Source organism: Myxine glutinosa, chromosome 1 (assembly GCF_964187855.1).
Source record: "Myxine glutinosa chromosome 1, kmMyxGlut1.1, whole genome shotgun sequence".
NCBI lineage: Eukaryota > Metazoa > Chordata > Myxini > Myxiniformes > Myxinidae > Myxine > Myxine glutinosa.
The window spans coordinates 37,323,155-37,343,472 of record NC_136261.1 but is presented as its reverse complement, the minus strand read 5'-3'; the positions used below and the strand labels follow the sequence as shown (position 1 = coordinate 37,343,472).

The following is a 20,318-nucleotide window of genomic DNA, read 5'->3' as shown; positions in this document are numbered from 1 at the left end:
AGGTCAATGCCATCCAAAACATGTAAAACACCTATTAGGCCACAATTAGAAAATGCATCGCCAAATTTGTTATGCACAACATTCCATCATATAAAACACTCGATTTTCAAATTTCCAAATTACCAAATTGCTGTTTCCATGGCAACTATTATTTATTTGGATTTCACAAGTATCGTGCACGACATATGTATTTTTAATCGCTAACAATAGTTCTTCTGAGTGTACCACCATTGTATACAAGGTAAACATGTACCATGTGTCACTGTCCATATCACTTTACGCTGAATTCCTGTAAATACCAATACACACTTCAAAAAATTGCTCATTTGAGGCGAGACATCCACGAACCCGTCAGAGCCGGGTGCCCTGCTATTACATTTCATACGCATAGCGTCATAACAAGAGCATAACAAAACAAATTTACAGATTAATAGGCACACGACTGAAGATAGAAGGGAAATATATTAACATCTCAAAAAATTGAAAAACAAAAAGAGACTTCAAACAACCAACCTCTCCACCATTCCAGGCAAAACAAGTTGGGTCATCTGCAAAAAATAAAGAAGAGGTAAGAAGATGTAGGGCTGATGAGAGGTCTCAATTATCAATCATGAGATTGAGAGATGGTAATCCCTGAATCCTATGAAAGCAGAGAGTGGATGTGGTTTGAATGCTGATATTTGACACAGAGAGCCTTTCTGATAGGACAATCTGAAGAATCCCTGTGGCAGAAAATGCAGTTTTATTGATGGATTTCTCAAGGTGGGTTACTCACAAGAACAGTCCTGATACGGTTAACAATTTTTATACAGAATGACGTTATCAACCCAGTTACACCTGATCTGGAGAAACACTGCTACTTGGCAAACTGCAATTACTTGTTAAAAGAGAGGCTTAACAACCGTAAAGTGTGGATAACTGAGGTTGTTGTGTAGAGATGGGGACATGGCCAAATCTACACCGCAGACGCAGCCGGTGTGCATTGCTGTCTCGGCCGAAGGGAAAAAGGGTTCTCAAATGCCAAACAACCAAATAGGTCTAAAAGAAGCCAATTTGGCCTTACAAGCAAAGCAGACATTGTTCAACAGGTTAAAATGCATTGTATATTGGAAATTACGAGCACGATCTTTATGCTGAACAAGTCGCTCTTAAATGATGCCCGAAGGCCACAATGGATGTCAATACAAGGATTAACATACATCAACAACAGGCATTTTAAGGCCATTTTCCCTGCTAGAGCGGGGGTTAGCCACAAGGATTAACATCTAGAGGTAAATAAAAACATACTTCTTCCGATGAGTATACCCTGTTGTCTCTTGACTATAGGATTAGTCCAAAGTCCTCTGTTTTGGAAAAATCTATGGAATGTACTTGAAGTCACTCACGGCATGTTTACAAACCCAACATGCTCCTCTTTCAGTTCCCAATGCACATTTTAAGATTTATTCATATGCCCAGGCACAATTCATGTTACAGCAATCCCTTAGTAGAGCGGCATCTAAATGAAGAAAACATGTACATATGAGGGAACAATGCCACCTGCAGGTAGAAAAGTTATTCGACAAAGCAGTGAAATGGTGAAGACAAAGTTTCATGCAAAATAAGCATTATTGTAAGCAACTAAACGTGAACGAGCACATTAGAGACAGAGAAATACATGAGAAATGTTCAAAATTTCAGCACAAAAATGGGGCCGGAGGGATGGATCTGCTAGCTAGGGACGAGGTTTCTGGTCTGATCACAGTCATTGTTCCAAGGTTTCACCGGATCATCAAGGTAGGAATAGGTGAGGGGATGGGATGAAGAGTGTGGGGTGCTGGACAATGCCAAACTGCTAGGGAAAGCGGGTGGGGTCGGGTCGGGGAGCAGGAGGTCTGGTCGCCGATAGGTTAATACCACCTTCTGATGCTTTGCTGAATGGCTAACTGTCACATCTTTAAGGATTGTAACCACTCAAGGGGAGCACGGATTTGTGACCACATCCAAAAGGGAAAGACATTTCGAATCACAGCGATGATCGTGATGCCAAATCATGAATTGTTTAGAAAAGGCTAATTACGCTATTATTCAGAAAAGAGGACTCCTGCCACAGTATCAATAATATGAATTTATAAAAATATATAATTAGCATTATCTTACCAAGATCCTTATATTAAACAGAGCAAGGAGCTGACACTCTAGGTCCCCCACCGTATGGGTGCTATGAGGAATAGATCGGTGTAATATGAAAGATAAATCTTGAATGGTTTCTGAAATATCGCGTACACAAGCCAGGTTACCGAGATGGTTGTCATGGCAACATAACGCAGCCAATCACAGCAGTGATCTAATCAGGTAGAGATAATGTCATAAGGAATAAATACCTGCAATATCAAAGCTAAATGTTCAACGGTTTTTGAAATATCGTGAACGCAAAAGTACATGGACAGATGATCCGTCATGACTGGATGTCAGTCGGACAGAGCTCATTTTAATGTCTCCCATCTCTGACCTTGTCGGAGGGGTGCGGGACAACAATGTTGAGAAAATAACTCCTCGGAGTTAGCAATATTATGAATATAGCTAGTTATTTCCTCAGTATACGTCTTTGAATAAGTGCGAGGTGATGTAGTTGTGATATTAAATATGTGTCTCTAGTGTAATACATAGATGACGTCAACCCCTTCTAATGTGTGGATCTAATAATCTTCATTCCTGTGGGCCTATGTTTAATGTTCTTACTTTTGAAAATTTGGCTCAATGTTATTTTTAAAGTTTTGCTAGGCCTTTAGGTGCAAGCTCGGTGGGAAAATGGTGCAGCATCCTGCACCAACCATTGGGGGAGGGAGGAGACCGTCCTTCTGCCATCAACTGGGCATCTTTGGCCAATGGAGAGTGAGAGGGGGACATGGCGCATCATCGCTGACACATAGAGCCGAGGCCATGAAAGGCAGAGCGACCACGGAAGTTGAGGTGTTCCCTGGAATTGGTGCAGGGGAACAGTGCTTCGTGCCCGCTGAGCCAGAGCCATGCCTCACTGAGCCAGAGCCATGCCCTCTCCTCTCCAGTGGGACCTGTGTAGGATGTAGATCTCTGTGTAGGATGCGAACGGGACGTTCCCACTGTAGTGCAGCCTGGACTGCTATGATTATCCTGCACAACTCTGCCGGGTTTATCTCAATATCTCTTCTTGTCTCGTGACTTCCCTCTGTCTATCTGTTGTGGTGCACTTGATCGAGCCCGAAGGCTTAAATAAGTAAAGCTCCTGTGTCTCCTTAGTACTGTGGGTGCGAATGATTTGGTAGTGGGTAAGGGGATTGTTAGTTGCCTCATTTAAACTCCAATACATTCAGAACTCCGCTGCCCGTCTACTCACCCATTCCCGGACCCGTGACCACATCACCCCCGTCCTTTACAAGCTTCACTGGCTCCCCATCCCCCAGAGAATCCAGTACAAAATCCTCCTCTTGACATACAAAGCCCTCCATAACCTGGCCCCATCCTACCTGGCTGACCTCCTCTCCAGACACACTCCCACCCGCAACCTCCGCTCTGCTGGTACCAACCTCCTGACCCCCTCCATCCGGACCAAATTCAGATCCTGGGGGGACAGGGCCTTCTCCATCGCTGCTCCCACCCTCTGGAACTCACTACCTCACACCATCAGAGACTCCTCCTCACTCACCACATTCAAAACATCACTAAAGACCCACCTGTTCAACACTGCATTCAACATTCAACCCACAGCATTTAACCCCTGACTATCTCTTCTCCTTCTCCCTCCTTTTGCTTTAAATATTTCCCTATTGATTCTTGTCTTTTTGCAATTGTTGTTTTCATGTATTGTTATGCATTATGTTTTCCACTCTGTCAAAGCGCCTTTGGGCTTCTGGAAAAGCGCTATACAAAATAAATGAATTATTATTATTAATTATTTATTTGTTCCTGTATTGCTTCTTGTGTATTCCCTTCCCGTGATCATTATTATTGCAATTAAATATAACTGGTCTCTGGGTGAATTTGGGATGTAGTAGTCCCTCCTTAGTAATTAGGGAACCCATTAAGGGTTAATTGGCAATGGCAATTAAATGCCACGCATCCAGGCAGTGCAACACGTCCCCAGTTTTGCTTGCCCCAAACAGGACGGAACGTGTCGTGCTAATAGCATAGTGCTCGTCTGGCTCAGAGACCCCAATCATTTGGGTTTTGTGGCTAGTGGACATGTGATCTGGCTTTGACTCGGCTGACTGGTACAGTCGCAATGAGGCAACTCGCCAGACTCGAGCTAGGCAACTGGAATGACCCATGCGACTACAACAATATCCTTGAAAAAGATAGAGCAGACAATTAAGTATAAATTATGATGCAGGGAGTATTTGAAGTCTCAAAAACCAGATGCTTCATTTCAGCCTGTGCAAAACACCAAATTGAGAGCAATCTTTCACCAAGATGGTGAAATGCACAAAGAAGCAGGCACTTCAATTTTCACAACTAGGTTTGGAATAGAGATAAAATGTTGAAAAAGAAAAAGTCAAAAGGTGGACAGATTAGGGATAGACAAAAAAGGCTCATTGGATTGGCAAAGACGAGGTGAGTTAAACTGGGAGGGAGAATGAGTGATAATAAATGCCCAAGACCAAGGGCAAGACAGGTGTAATAAATGCCCAAGACAGGTGTAGGTTATGCAAGACAGAAACAAAAAGCACGAGTCACCTTCTCATGGGATGTAAAAATACTCACGTCAGAACAGCTATACACACAAAGACACAACAAAGTAGGCAGAGTAATCCAATGGCACATCTACAAAAACTTAAATATCCCACTACATAAAAGAATGGAAGCATTAATTACCAGAACTGCATTCTTTGACATCACACCACTGACCGATATGCCTCCGCCCACATTATTATATAATTATATATACTTGTACCAAGTTTGATATAAATCCCTTCAGCTGTTCTCAAGTTATCGTGGTAATGAAAACTTATTACTGAGACTGACCTTTGACCTTTTGAATGCCAAAATCGAATCAGTTCATCTTTGCATCATAATATATACTTATACCAAGTTTGGTTAAAAAAAAGATCATCACAATGCAATGAAAACAATGCCTCCAGCCACTTCTTCTGCAGATGCATAAAAACAACAAAACTTCATAACTTGGTCCATGAAGCGTGATTCTTTACCGAAATAGAGGTGGATACTTCCTGTCCTGTGAGGACTCTGATCCATCTTCTGAAACCCACAAACTGAGACTATAACCAAAGGGAGGATGGAGAGACAGGAGATGGGAGGAAGGAATAATAGACGACGAATGAAGGACTGAACTTTTGATCTCCACGCAGCTCAGCACAGCTCGCAACTGGTTCCAACATGTTCGCTGTAGGACCCAGGCTTGGACCAGAAATTCTCAGGCCAATTCTTTATCAAATCAATGGAAACAAGAACGTCACTCAGTAGAGAGCATACCCCCGCCAGGTGAACAGTTTACGTTTTGTATCCTAGAGTAGACCAGAAAATCACAATACAGAATCACAACAACAACAACAACATGCATTTTAAAGGCCATTTTCCCTGCTAGAGCGGGGGTTAGCCTTGTGGTCCCCATGACAATCTTCTCCATTTTGCCCTATTTTCTGCATCTCTCCTTGTTAACCCCCTTGCCCGCATTTCTTCTTCCACCATCTTTAGCCAAGTCTTTCTCGGTCTTCCCCGTCTTCTACTTCCTTCTACATTCATTTCCATCACTCTTCTCAACCAGTCACTTTCATCCTTCCTCAACACATGACCAAACCATCTCAACCTGTTCCTCTTCACAGCATCAATCACAGGCTCTATTCCCATCATCTTTCGCAATTCATCATTTGTCTTCCTCTCTCTCAACGATACTCCGCACATCCGTCGAACCATTCGCATTTCCACCCTTTCCAACCTTCGTTGCTGCTCTATGTTCATTACCCATGTCTCGCTCCCATAAATCATAACACTTCTCACACATGCAGCATACACCTTTCCCTTCAGCTTCAACGACACTCCCCTCATCATCAGCACGCCACTCAATTCCCGAAACTTCTTCCATGCACATCTCACTCGAGCAACCGTTGCCGAGTCTGATCCACCTTCTCCATTCAGCATGTCTCCGAGGTAGCAAAATGTTTTCACACCTTCCAGCTTCACACCGTCTCCAAGATCCAACTCAACATTTCCTCCATCTGCAGCTCCCTCTGTGCACACCATACATTTGAATGTAGCTGCCACACTGGTTAATGACCCTCTCAGACCACTACATTTTTGATGAACCCACTCAGCGCACATTGTACACTGAATGGAGTTCACTCCGACACCCTTCCTACACACAGCACAGGGCCACTTCCCAGTTCATTCCACCTCACCACATGCTTTACCACTTGCCATCACCTTCGTCTTTCCGATATTCACCTTCAGACCTTTTGTCTCCATACATTCCTTCCACGTGTTCATCTTTTCCTTCAGTCCATCCATACTTTCCGCAATCAACACCAGATCATCTGCATACAACAACTCCCACGGTAAACCCTCCTTTACGTTGGTCCATGAAGAATCACATTGAATCAAAATCAACAGTCCACAACTTTTTGAGATATCCTGTATTGTATCATTTTTGACCATATCTCCCAATGGTGAAGAATCACTTCAAAATTCTACTAGCTGGATCCGAATCCGGATCTTCACCAAAATTGAATCAATTAATCCTTGTCACACACACAACCTGTCCACAAAGTTTCGTCCAAATCCGTCCATAACTTTTTGAGATATCCTGCAATGTATCATTTTTGGCCCCATCTCCCAATGGTGAAAAATCACTTTAAAAATTATTGTAGTCGGATCCGAATCCAGATCTTCACCAAAATTTAATCATTTCGACCTTGTCACATTTGATACCCCTCTGCCAAATTTCGTCCGAATCCGTCCACAACTTTTGAGATATCTTGTTCACAAACAAACGGACAAACAGACAGACTGGGTGAAAACATATCCTCCATCCACCTTTGGTGGCGGTGGTAATTAGAACGGCACTCTTCGACGTCGCTACATCAACCAATACTGCATGCCTCCACCCACAGTATTACACCCTTGTAGATACTTGAATCAAGTTTGATTTAAAATCCCTTCAGCTGTTCTTAAGTTGTCACGGCAACAAAATACTGTTACGTTTGTAGGGGCTAGGGATACCATAGACCAGGTAGAGTGCATAAATTAGCCTGCTCCGTATATCGCGATAAAGAAGAAGAACCACCATGTAATAAGTAGGGATTCTGTTTTGCCCGGATGTCGTGTTAGGTGTATCTTCGTCCCCATTACGGGAAGTGGGGTATGTTAATTAGCTCAGGGATTATGGGTAATTTATCCCCTGTATGCCATTACCTCTGTAATTTATTTCCTATGTCCCTTTTGGCACCACACCATCGACACTAGCCAATTGCGCGCATTTAAACACCCTAATTATAACCTACCGGAAGCCAGGACATCATCTATAATAACGAAAGTCCATAATAATAAAAGGCAGTGTGTTTTTGTCTTCCATAACTCCAGAAACCATGAAACCTTGTGGCCCCAAACTTGCATGCATTATTTTCAACCTCAAAGGGATTGCATAAATGAAAAATGGGTGTTTGGGTGTGTTAAAACACTTTTTTTGAAGATAATTAACAGGGTGTTCAAAAAAAACAAAAAAAACAAAAAAAAACGCAAGAAGCCTCACCAAAATGGCGGTCCATCATCTTGGTCAGCCCACTATGACATCGCTAGGTTCTTAAGCCACCATGTTGTTTCAACCTATTGAGATTGTTCACTCCAACAGGGAACATGAACTGGGTTTAGACCATCCTGAGACAGATTTCCCGCTTTGGTCCTGTGGATAGATATGGATATTTGGAAAGACGAGGGAGTCCGGAGAATCATAGAGCAAGTCTTGTGTTTGTGAGGTTTGTAGTTTTTGATTTATTAATGTTTAAAAATATGGCCTGGAGGCCGATGGTCTTGGATAGCTGCGAGGCCATGGCGTTGTGACGAATAAAGTTATTTAAATGAAAGTTTTGGTTAAAGTGATGGATATCATTGTATGCCTGAGGTTATAAGCTTTCAGATTATGTTAGGATTGTGCATGGATTATAAATCGGGAATTACGACTTTGTAAAGGAATTCCTTTGGAGAAAATGCACATTTTGCTTTGAGTGGCCTCACGGGTTTATTTTAACTTCAATTTGATTTCTGTTTTCTGCTTTGGTAGTCGCTGGACTGGTGGAACACAATGCAACAAATTTGGTGGGAATCCGATAAATTTTGACTAACTTTGAACGAAAAAGAGAGCTTTTTAGAATTTCTTCACTAAGCAACCAGGGCAGGAAGGACCTTGGTCAGGGAGGTGACAAAGAACCAAATGACCACCCTGACAGAACTACAGAATTCCTTGGCTGAAATGGGAGAATCTGCCGGAAGGACAACAGTCGCTACAGCAATTCACAAATCTAGGCTTTATGGGAGAGTGGCCAGACTGAAGCTGAAGCATGCCTGGAGTTTGTAAAAGGCACGTGAAAGACAGAGCATGAGGCAAAAAATTCTGTGGTCTGAAGAGACGAAAATTGAACTCTTTAGCCTCAATGCAAAGCGCTATGTCTGCTGGAAACTGAACACAGCTCATCACCCATCTAACATCATCCCTACTGTGAAGCATGGTGGTGGCAGCATCATGCTATGGGGCATGCTTTTCAGTGGCAGGGACTGTGAGACTTCAAAGGATAGAAGGACCAATGAATGGAGCCAAGTACAGGCAAAATCCTTGAGGAGAATCTCCTTCAGAGTGCAAAAGACCTTAGACTGCGGCGAAGATTTACATTCCAACAAGACAATGACCCCAAGCATACAGCCAGAGCAACACTGGAATGTTAACCGGCAACTGCGGGTACCAATGTTAGTAATATATACTTTTACCAAGTTTGGTCAAAAGCCCCCCCATCACTGGTTCACAAGTTAGCTCGGTAACAGTCTTTATACATAACAAAACGTCTGACCTTTCATCTCTTGACCCCATAATCTAATCAGTTCATCTTTACATCATTATACATACCTGTATCAAGTTTGACTTAGACCCCTTCAGCCGTTCTCAAGTTATCACAGTAACGAAAACCTATCACGGACAGACGGACGGACAGCCCGAAAACATAATGCCTCCGGTGACTTCGTCGGCTGAGACATAAAAGAAAAAAAAAAGAGAAAAAAAGAGAAAAAAAAGACAATATGCATATGCGTGTTCTGGCCAATATGCGTGGTCAAGGTTGCAACCTTCCCAAGTCAGCAGAGGTAGTGACGACCCACTGTTGCATGATCATTAGCAAGTAAATAATGAAGAAACAAACAAGAGCACGAATACTTATGTCGAAGTTACCAGATCCTGATTGGATGACCCAACTTATATACATGCATACGTACACACATACAGGTCAGCATTCTCACCTTGACTACTGAGAAGATGTTCACGTTGATCATATGTGGGATCACCTGCAGAGATTTCAAAATGAAATTTAAGCAATCTGCACTCAAACTCTTCCCCAGTCACATCCCTTGCAGGTCATGTCAGAATCAGTACAGTAAACATCTTGGGGAAAATAATTGCACATTGTTAATGCCCCCTGTATTTTTTTTTCATGATATTCTGAGGCCTACCTTATTGTCTAATTACATATTTTACAGATGCAATTAGGTCGCATGGCAGACAAACTGATTCCCTCTCTACAGTATTTCATTGATTGCCTCCTCTCCATTGTTCTCCTCTCCTCTCCTCTGGTTCTCCTCTCTCTCCTCCTTAGACTACTCCAGGACACCATACTCCCCATAAACCCCTCGTGGTGAAACTTCAAAAATCCAGACATTCCACTCCTGTTTGTGGACCCACTTTCTGGAGGTGGGTCAATTGTACTTTTCCTTCCAGGGACTCAAGCAAACCATACACCACTTTCATGACATTCCGCAACACTACCTATATTATTTTATACCCCAATGAGCACTACCAATCTCTAAAAAAATTAATTCCACTTTGACATTATGTGTAGATCAGTGATTTTAAAAATCTCAAATAAATCCATTTTAAATTCAGGCAAGTTTAAACATTAAAACACAACAAAATGTGAAAACGTCAAGGGGTGTGAATACTTTCTGAAGGCACTGTATCTAAGTTTGGGTTTACTGGAGGATTTGCAGCACTGTGAGCACATTGTCTTCTATCCTCTATCACCTTGCTCTTCCATGAACATCAACTTTGTATACAAAAAGCAAGGAAGAGAGGATTTTTCCAGAGCATCAAAACAAGGTTGATTATGTAGTTGAGGAACAAGAATGGGTCCAGGATTCTGCCTTGGAGCACTCCATCCTCCAATGGGAGAAGACAGTAAAGGGCTCCACGAGAGCAATGCACTGACTGTGCAAGTGGAGCAATTTTGTTTTTATAAACAAATGAAAGTTGACCCATGCACAGCTAAAAAGCTGGATTGAATGGAGTGGGTCTCATCCTAATAAATTAATGCATGTATCATATATAATTTTTCATTTCTTTGTGTGTTAACCCAAAAACACTTTTAAGCTTGCTTGTTTGCTTATTCGGGATCCTTCTGACAACTCCAATGCAGTATTTGGTCTTCGTTTGATTTGGCCTGTGAGGCAGTGTCCATCAGCACGGTCTCTCCTGCTAAAACAAACTGAAAAAAAAAAATCCAACAATTCTCTTCTTTTTTTCGTATTCGTATGCAGCACATGGTTGTGGGCTGCATTATTTTCTGGGGTCGCAACTGTATGGCTTGTGCAGTGTCTCCTGTAGGTTATAGCAGTAATTTAGAATGTGTTCAGGGTACAGGCAATAGAAAGCTCTCCTACTCTTCGCGAAGGGCACCGTGGGATCTAACATCCACTAATTCTGGCAGACAAGACTCCCAAATTAAATGTCCAGGCATACACATTCATGCTTTGCCCTGCCTGCAAAACAACAGGATGAGAGTTTGTAGTAGGGTCGAGAATTGAACACAGGAGAGACAGTCTCTTGGCTATCCTGTATTGGTGGACGTTACATATCACAGGAGGTGAGCGATTGCTGGCACACTGGCAAAATTCAAAATTCCTCCTTAACCTACAGGGGGCAATGCATAAGCTCCCCCCACCCTTTCCCTCCAGCAAAGAGCAATGATGGAAACCAGCGTCCACGTGCTGCAAACGAAATTAATGAATGATTAGTTAAAGATATTAACTCAAAAAATATTTACAAGCCTTGTCACATCTTTGTAGGTGTGAAGACTCAATCCCTATCACACTGCACCAGTGTTTGTTTAAAAGTAATACTTGCATTGTTCAAGTCTGCAATGTCCAAGAAGTACTCTGGATAGGTATGCGAGGTTCCCACATTGTTCACTGAAAAAAACAAAAAAACAGGAGGAACATCAGGCTGCTCAAATGATAAATACTATTTGGCAGTCAAGTTAAAACCAACCAGCCGAGTTATTTTAGCAGGAATAAACAACAACTTAACTGTAGAACAACGACAACCGAAGCATATATTGCCATGGAGGAGACAAAATTCGACCAAACCTTGCAAAAGAGCGAAAGCTTTCACCCTCACCGAGAATTCCAATGTCGAGACCCTTAATCGCATCAGCAATGGTTGAGTAAATTCCTTCCACGTTTGAGAAATCAACTGCGATAGTCTTCGTAACCACGTGGAACTGGTCAGCTGCATGGAGAAGAAATGGCCAGATTTAGCAAGAATAGGAAACAGCCACACTTTTCGGCCATTGACAAATGATGCAGCAGATTTTTGCTGCTCATTATTATTTACGTAAATTATATCATTCATAATAACGAGTGGCGAAAACAAGAGCAAAAGTCTCACCTTTTTTTGTGACAATGTCATAATGCATCTGGTTTTCGAAAATTTTAACAGATAAAACACCGCCGTATCATGTCATTCCTTTCCAATTAATCTATTACCACCATTCAAAATCCCAATCGCTAACTTACAGATTGAGGTTTCGATTGGAACGAGCTCCATCAACGATTAAATCTCTTGACCTATCTGGGTGAGGTACGCAAATCACACCTTCCCTCTAAAGCCTACACCGCACCTCTCCCAACATAGAGTCGACAAAAAAATGGAAAAACCTGGGTAAATAAGGGACACACCAAGCAACGCCTTCCACACAGGTGTGGCCCATGTGTTGATTAAGCAAATAACAAATAACATCCCAGATGGAGGGGTACAATGACATTGGTCATTACCTAATGTATGGATGGGTGATTGTACATCTGTGCCTTGATCGTGATGTCTGTGAGAAGGTCTCGTCAAAAGGTGAATGAGCTTTCGGTGTTTGTTCATTCCTCACCTTATAACCATGCTTGCTCCTCCCCCTTCCCCCAACCCCCCTAATTTATTATTATTATTTTTTACATCTTTGAATTTTAAGTAACATAATTTTGTCATTTTATATCTATCGACAATATATTTGTGTGTACGTGTACATATATATATATATATATATGTATATATATGTGTATATATATATATATGTATATATATATATATATATATGTATATATATATATATATATATATATATATATATATATATATATATATATATATATATATCTATATATATATATATATATCTATATATAGTTACGGATCTCGACGTCAGCCTTTTTCCCCTTAAGAAGGGGGGGATTAATCCCCTTGTTTTTGACTGACCGACGTGAGTCCTGAAGTTGCACAGCTCCCTCTGGAGAGGCAGGGGTGCAACCTCGTTCGCGACCGCGGACAGATGTTAATTGCCGAGCGGTTTAGCAACCGCGGCACGAACCATTAGCAGAGACTAAACCCGATCCTGAAACGTTGGCCAAAATCGCGCCACAGGTTTTCAATGGGGAAATCACAAAGACGACGGGACGAGCATGAAGAAGAACGAAGGTAGGAAATACAAATATAATTTATTACTAACTATTATTTACAAAATCAAAAGAACCAAGGAGAGGGAAGGATAAGAAAATAAAGACAGAAAGGAGGGAAGGACCAGAAGGACACAGAGCAATTTCTAGCTTATACTAAACAGTCTTGCTTAACCCCAGGACAACATAAAAGACGGACGACAATCAGACTTACACGGGGGGATGAAGGCAGGAACGAATGGCGGGAAGGAGAGGAAGGTTCAGCTGGAGCAGAGGAATGGCTGGACGGACGAGGAGGTGGGATCACGAGGCGGGAAGGATGCGGGTGGTTGGGATGATCGCGGCTCGAGTTGAGCAGCCGCCAACTCTCCTCAACCGTCTCTCGTACGGCGATGTTGCTTCGGGGCTGCAACTGCCGTCACCGCTCAAAGCTGCCGTGGTCAAAACTGCGGTGGTCTCAAAGCTGCGCGTGCTTCGGCTCTCCCTCAATCATCTCTCGCATCTCATCTGAGGTGGGGGCGTCCCGCCATGGGTTATATCCCATGCCCTACCAAGCCATACCCACTGAGTCCTGGTTGGGCGTGAGGGCTTCCTGGCTCCACCTCCTGGTGACGAGGGGCGGGCCACGCCCGTGATTTGGAGGCTCCTCCCCCTTCTTCTCCGAGACAGAGCACATGGCCAATGGCGTCTTGCGGGGTAGAAAACCACTCGCACCGCTGGGATATAAAACCAGAAGGGGACCTATCTTATTTGAATTCGGTGCAATGCAGTGTCAATTAATGGAAGACAGAGCCTTAAACTAATACACATAATAAGGAGATAACTACTTAAAAGGGTGTATGATTGGCTACGTGTATGCGATGGATTAACTAGGAGGACGACCTTTGACCTTTACACTACGGAGGGTGATATTTACAACAAGATTCATTACACTTACAACAATTAAAAAAACACAGGATTCTCAAATCCGCAACACTATATATATATATATTATATTATATTATATACTAGTGGGGTCACCGGTGGGAATCCCACGGGCATGGACGTGTGTGACATTTGGACATCTTGATTTAGATGCTGCACATTCAATTTTACAAAATGGTTACTGGCAATTCATCAGATCCGCAAATGGTGTAACCACCGTTTAGAGGCCATTTTTCCCCGCAAAGCGGGGGTTGGCCATTTCGGGGACCGTGGTAGTTGTTGTTTTTTTTGGTCCCCTTTTTGAAGCAATGTTTTACGGCCGGATGCCCTTCCTGACGCCAACCCTTTTTGCCACCTTCAACGACAAACAGGGAATTACCAGTGAACTGGTACTCAATTAGCCAACCTCGGAAGGATGACAGGCTGAGTCAACCCCCCTGGCATTAATTCGGCGATCGACCGAGATTCGAACCCAGGATCCTAGGATCCTAAGCCGGCACCCTAGCCGCTAGCCCAACACCAGGGCTCGAGCTGCAAATGGTGTAATGAACACAATTTATTTATTTCACGTAATATGTGACCCCTCACTCCTCTCCACCCTCACGCCTCTCCAATCCCACTCCTCCTCACACTCCTCTCCAATACCTCCTCACACTCCTCTCCAATCCCTCACACGCCTCTCCAATTCCTCACACTCCCCTCCAATCGCTCCTCACTCTCCTCTCCAATCGCTCCTCACTCTCCTCTCCAATCGCTCCTCACTCTCCTCTCCAATCGCTCCTCACTCTCCTCTCCAATCGCTCCTCACTCTCCTCTCCAATCGCTCCTCACTCTCCTCTCCAATCGCTCCTCACTCTCCTCTGCAATCGCTCCTCACTCTCCTCTGCAATCGCTCCTCACTCTCCTCTGCAATCGCTCCTCACTCTCCTCTGCAATCGCTCCTCACTCTCCTCTGCAATCGCTCCTCACTCTCCTCTGCAATCGCTCCTCACTCTCCTCTGCAATCGCTCCTCACTCTCCGCTCCAATCGGCCCTCACTCTCCAACTCCTTGCGCCTCACTCTCCAACCCCTCACTCCTCGCTCTCCAACACCTCTCTCCTCGCTCTCCAACCCCTCACTCCTCACTCTCCAACCCCTCGCTCCTCACTCTCCAACCCCTCGCTCCTCACTCTCCAACTCCTCGCTCCTCACTCTCCAACTCCTCGCTCCTCACTCTCCAACTCCTCGCTCCTCACTCTCCAACTCCTCGCTCCTCACTCTCCAACCCCTCGCTCCTCACTCTCCAACTCCCCGCTCCTCACTCTCCAACCCCTCGCTCCTCACTCTCCAACCCCTCGGCCCTCACTCTCCAACCCCTAGCTCCTCGCTCTCCAACCCCTGCCTCCTCATTCTCCAACCCCTTGCTCCTCACTCTCCAACCCCTCGCCCCTCACTCTCCAACCCCTCGCTCCTCGCTCTCCAATCCCTTGCCCCTCACTCTCCAACCACTCGCTCCTCACTCTCCAACCCCTTGCTCTCCAACCCCTCGCTCTCCAACCCCTTGCACCTCACTCTCCAACCCCTCGCCCCTCACTGTCCAACCCATCGCTCCTCACTGTCCAACCCCTCGCTCCTCACTCTCCAACTCCTCGCTCCTCTCCCGTCTCATTCATTTTTGAAATGGAAGTTTCCACGCAACGCATGAATTGTCACGATCCTCAAGAGGAAGTGTCTTGTAATCATCAAATGGCAAGTAAATTACATTGTGAAAATTAAAGATTTCAAATAAACCTATTTAAAGTGTATGCGCACATAACTAATAAAAAAAAAACGAAGAAATATCTCTCGGTAATTTCCTGAAACATATTTTAGTTTTTACTACCGGATAATAATGTTGAATGAAATAAGAACGAAGAAATATATGTCGTTTTTGTGACGACTGTCATCAAGAGTAAAAGTAATATATCTTGACGGAAAAGAAAAAGCGGAATTTTTAATATATGTCGACATTTTCCCCGACTGTTATTTTAGGCGGTGTATTTTCATGTATCATCGTGGCGCAATTTTTAAAAATATATCTCTGCATTTTCCCGTGTGTGCATGAATGTTCTCAATTATTTGTGACACCGAGTCTAAAACCATCGATAACAATTAAATCAGATGGTGAATTCGAGATAAAATCGTGAGGGTGACTCAATGAATGGGCTTTATTTTACAGGCCTTTGGGAAATCATTTCGTTCCATAAACGGAAACTTTCATGGGATTCTCTTCCCGTTTTTTTCAACCGTGTCTAAAACTATGTTAGCGACTGTTAAAAATGAAATGGTATATCGAATTTGAGTTTAAATAAACCTGTGTGAGAGAGAAAGACAACACGGGCCTAACTAAACAGGCCTCAAAGCTATTCGAGTTAATAAAATGGTGGATATTTGTTTACATGAAGCCTCTCCAAGAATGGGTGGAGCTACTCTGTAAACGGATTAAGCCACACCCCCGGACAGACAGACAGACAGAATCACCTTCGCCTATTATAATATAGATAATCTTCAAGAAAGAAAGGTGCTTCCAACCAGAAAGTAAAACTCGATCTATTCTGCAAATTTGAACAAATAAGCAAGAGCAAACCTGGTGTCAGGCGATCTTTCACCCACTTCACAGCAGGCTTCCTCAGGCCAATAGACCACAAGCTCCAGCACGTACTGGTTTTTATTCACCATGTGGCCACTTCCGGTCACATGCCAGTGCTCGTTTTCAAACCTCAAGCAAAATAAACGTCAAAGCACATCACTGATGGGTTGCTCTGCTCTTCTTATGGTGTAGCCCATAGGGCAAAGCCATCTAGGACAGTGTTTGTCCGTCTGTATGTATTGTGGGAGGTCATGAGTTGTTTTAATTAACTTTCTTTGCTGCGATTTGAGTCCACAAGCTGGCATGTGTTTTCTGTGTCTGCTATGTGTTCTCTGCTTATCTAAACATTTGCAGGAACACTGTAGATTTCATTTTATTTTCCACCTGCCACGACAGGACTATATATTTGCATGCATGATAAATTTCAAGGTATACCTTATAATTTCCGAGAAAATATGTATCGCTTGGATTTCATGGAAACTGACCTTCAATGAGTGTGCGGAGCGCTTTGGGTGCAGGGCACGCCTTTGTTGGTTATCTCCTCGTTTTTTATCTTATAAATGAGATTTCAACCACGCAGACGGGAGAAGGACTTTGGCATCGATTTGAAGCCTGGCTTTTTCTCCGCATATGTGCAAGTTCCCAATAAACGGTTTGTAATTCAGTACGGTGTCTTCCGTGCCTCCTTGGACATCAGACATCACACTTCGACAGTATGTATGTATGTATGTATGTCCGCTCAAACGTATACCAATCAGAGCTGAGGATCTGGTCACATGACAGGGTGATGTGATTACGTCTGATGTCATTACGGCGGTACGGCGGCTGACTCTCCACACACCACCATTTTGATTTATATGCCGTTCATGCCGAACATATTGTCGAACCTGTCATATATCACAATTGCCATGCTCTGGCTTTACGTTTTTCATTCAGTGTGAAACACAAACAAACCGATTGTAAAATGGCCATCAAATATCGAAAGCATCGGCGTTATGTCTCTTCCAACAAAACGGATTATACCCAACTCTTGTGGGGTATAATCTAGATTACAGTAGATCTTCCCTCAGTTCTGCAAGTAAAACTTACCTCACGTATGTGTGGATTCCTCCAAATTTATTGGTTTAATGTAATAGCCAGCATTAGCTACTGTTTAAAAAGCGAATCATGTGTGTTTGTGGTATATAATATTTTACAAGGCTGGCTACGCCGCTGTTAGACTTTTGGTCTTGTTTATTACTACTTACATGTGATCTGGTGTTGTATGAGCGGTTGTTGTTGTTGTGTTTCTGGGGCACGACCATGGGTGGTTCCCTGTCCAGGTTGGATGTGAAGACGTGTGGTGTTTGGGATGTAATTATGTTGTTGCTTGTTGTTCACTTTATCCAGCTGCTTCCACCATCCAGTTTTTACCATTTGTATGAGAGGTGTATATTATGTGGGTATGTCCACCGTCTCCCTAGTTAGGTCACCCTCTCATGCTTTTCACATGCCATGCTTCCAGTATCAATCTGTGTCGTTTGTTGGCTGGCAAATCAAGGACACGGGTCCCCTCAAAGTCAAATGTCTTGTCAGATTGCAGGAAATGACGTGCTATGGCTGACTGTGTCACCTTTCCCAGCATAACTACTCTGTCATGTTCATCCAGCCTTTGTTTCAAATTTCTTCCAGTTTCACCGATATATAATTGGTCAGTCTTTGCATGATGAGAGGTAAACTACTCCGGATTTATCACCAGTTGATATTGTACACCGCACCTTTCCTATGCCATCTGCAGGCGCTGCATAACGTCATTGCCGGGCACCGAAGGGGGCCCAGCAATGACGCATGCTGAAAGGGAGTACTCAGTTTTCACTCCGGTTGTTACTTGCAAAATCGAAGATTTTTCAAGTATATTGGTTGGTTCCGTTTGTGGTTCTGTCTGTCTGTTTGTTTGTCTGTTTGTCTGTTTGTTTGTCTGTCTGTTTGTCTGTCTGTTTGTCTGTCTGTTTGTCTGTTTGTCTGTCTGTTTGTCTGTCTGTCTGTCTGTCACCGGTCTACAGGTCACAATTCTAAACCGATCGTCACGAAACTTCACCAAGTTGTATAAGTCCTCCCAATTGAGAAGCCTATTGATTTTGAGGTCAAAGGTCATCTGGAGGTCAAATTTCTAAAATCGCCATTTTAAATCCGATTGACTTGAAAATTGAATATCATTTGTATACCAAGTCACTAAATTGGGAAACATACTATTTTTGAGGTCAAAAGGTCAAAGGTCAACTCAAGGTCAAATTTTAAAAATCATCAATTTTCATCTAAAAAGCCGTCAATTCTCAACCGATTGACTTGAAAATTGAACAGCATTTGCATATCGAGTCACTAAATTGGGAAACATACTATTTTGGAGGTCAAAAGGTCAAAGGTCAACTCAAGGTCAAACTTCCAAAATCATCACTTTTTATCTGAAAAAAAAACCTGTCAATTTTCATCCGATTGACTTGAAAATTTAACAGCATTTGCACATTGTCACAAAATAGGGAAACCAACTATTTTTGAGGTCAAAAGGTCAAAGGTCAACTCAAGGTCAGCCTTCCAAAATCATCATATTTCATCTGAAAAATTGTCACTTTTCTTCCTCTTGACCCGAGCTTTGATCAAGATTGTCAATTTTAATCTTGATGAAATGGACAATTTGCTGAATCAATGGAATTTTTTTTCTTGGGGAGGGGGGGGGGGGGCGTATTTTGCAAGTATCGTGCTCCGTATGACGTCTTCTTGTTTGTTTGTTTGTTTGTTTTCTTGTTGTACACCACTCCTTTCCTGTGCCATCTCCAGGCGATGCATAACGTCATTGCCGGGCACCGAAGGGAGCTCGGCATTGACGCACGCTGAAAGCGAGTACTAACTTTTTCACTTTGGTTGTTTGTTTGCTTACTTGTTTTCTTGTTTGTTTGTCCGCGCAATATCTCAGCCATCCTTTGAGCTAGAAAGCTGAAATTTCGGCACAATGGTGAGCCAGTGCTTTAACAAAATGATATTTTTTATTTTTTGATTAATCAATTAATTGATTCGTTGTTTAATTATTATCGATTATAAGGCATCTTTAATTATAAGGCATCAGCCCACGGGTCCTAAAATCCTGCTCTGCCGCACTTTCACTCCCTCTCTCTGTTCTCTTCACCCTCTCTTTTGCTCAAGGTCATCTGCCATCAGCTTTGAAATCAATCAACATTACCGCTTTACACAAAAAATGTGCAAAAACAGATCCTTGCAACTACAGACCAATCAGCCTTCTCCCAATTATCAGCAAAGTCATGGAATCCATCATTGCTTTGGATATCAAATCTTTCCTCTTCTCCAATGGCTTGATCTCTGATCATCAATTTGGTTTCAGACCAGGTCACTCTACGCTGGACATGCTGCTTCTGCTGTCTCAACAATGGATGGAGGTCCTCAATGCCAAACAGGAAATCAGATCCGTCTCCCTTGACATATCACGTGCCTTCGATACGGTCTGGCAGCCCGCTCTGCTCACCAAACTCTCCTCTTTTGGTATCCATGGAAATCTCCACGCTTGGCTTGCAGACTTTCTCTCCAGTCGTAGTCAACGTGTGGCCCTGAATGGGTTTCTCTCATCTCCACTTCCTGTTCAGGCTGGAGTTCTCCAAGGCAGTGTTCTGGGCCCTGTGCTTTTTCTGGTCTTCATCAATGATCTCCCTGACTCTCTTGAAAATCCTCTCTATCTCTTTGCTGATGACTCCACTCTCTACCGCTCCTTTCCTTATCCCTCAGATCGGCAGTCTGCAGCCTCCTCACTCTCTGCAGACCTGGACAAAATCACAGACTGGTCAAACAAGTGGAACA

The 20,318-nt window shown here is 43.2% G+C and overlaps 1 protein-coding gene across 2 annotated transcripts in view; it reads right to left on the bottom strand.

Moving 5' to 3' along the window:
- Window positions 1–20,318, bottom strand: part of HSD17B12 (hydroxysteroid 17-beta dehydrogenase 12) — a 100,484-nt gene that overhangs the window by 22,793 nt on the left and 57,373 nt on the right. For both annotated transcript variants that reach the window (XM_078771031.1, XM_078771033.1), the window contains exons 4-7: window positions 11,621–11,731; window positions 11,348–11,412; window positions 9,472–9,516; window positions 514–548 (exon numbers count right to left, since the gene is read on the bottom strand). In XM_078771031.1, the coding sequence (XP_078627157.1) occupies window positions 514–548; window positions 9,472–9,516; window positions 11,348–11,412; window positions 11,621–11,731 (256 nt within the window). The remainder of the gene's footprint in view (window positions 1–513; window positions 549–9,471; window positions 9,517–11,347; window positions 11,413–11,620; window positions 11,732–20,318) is intronic.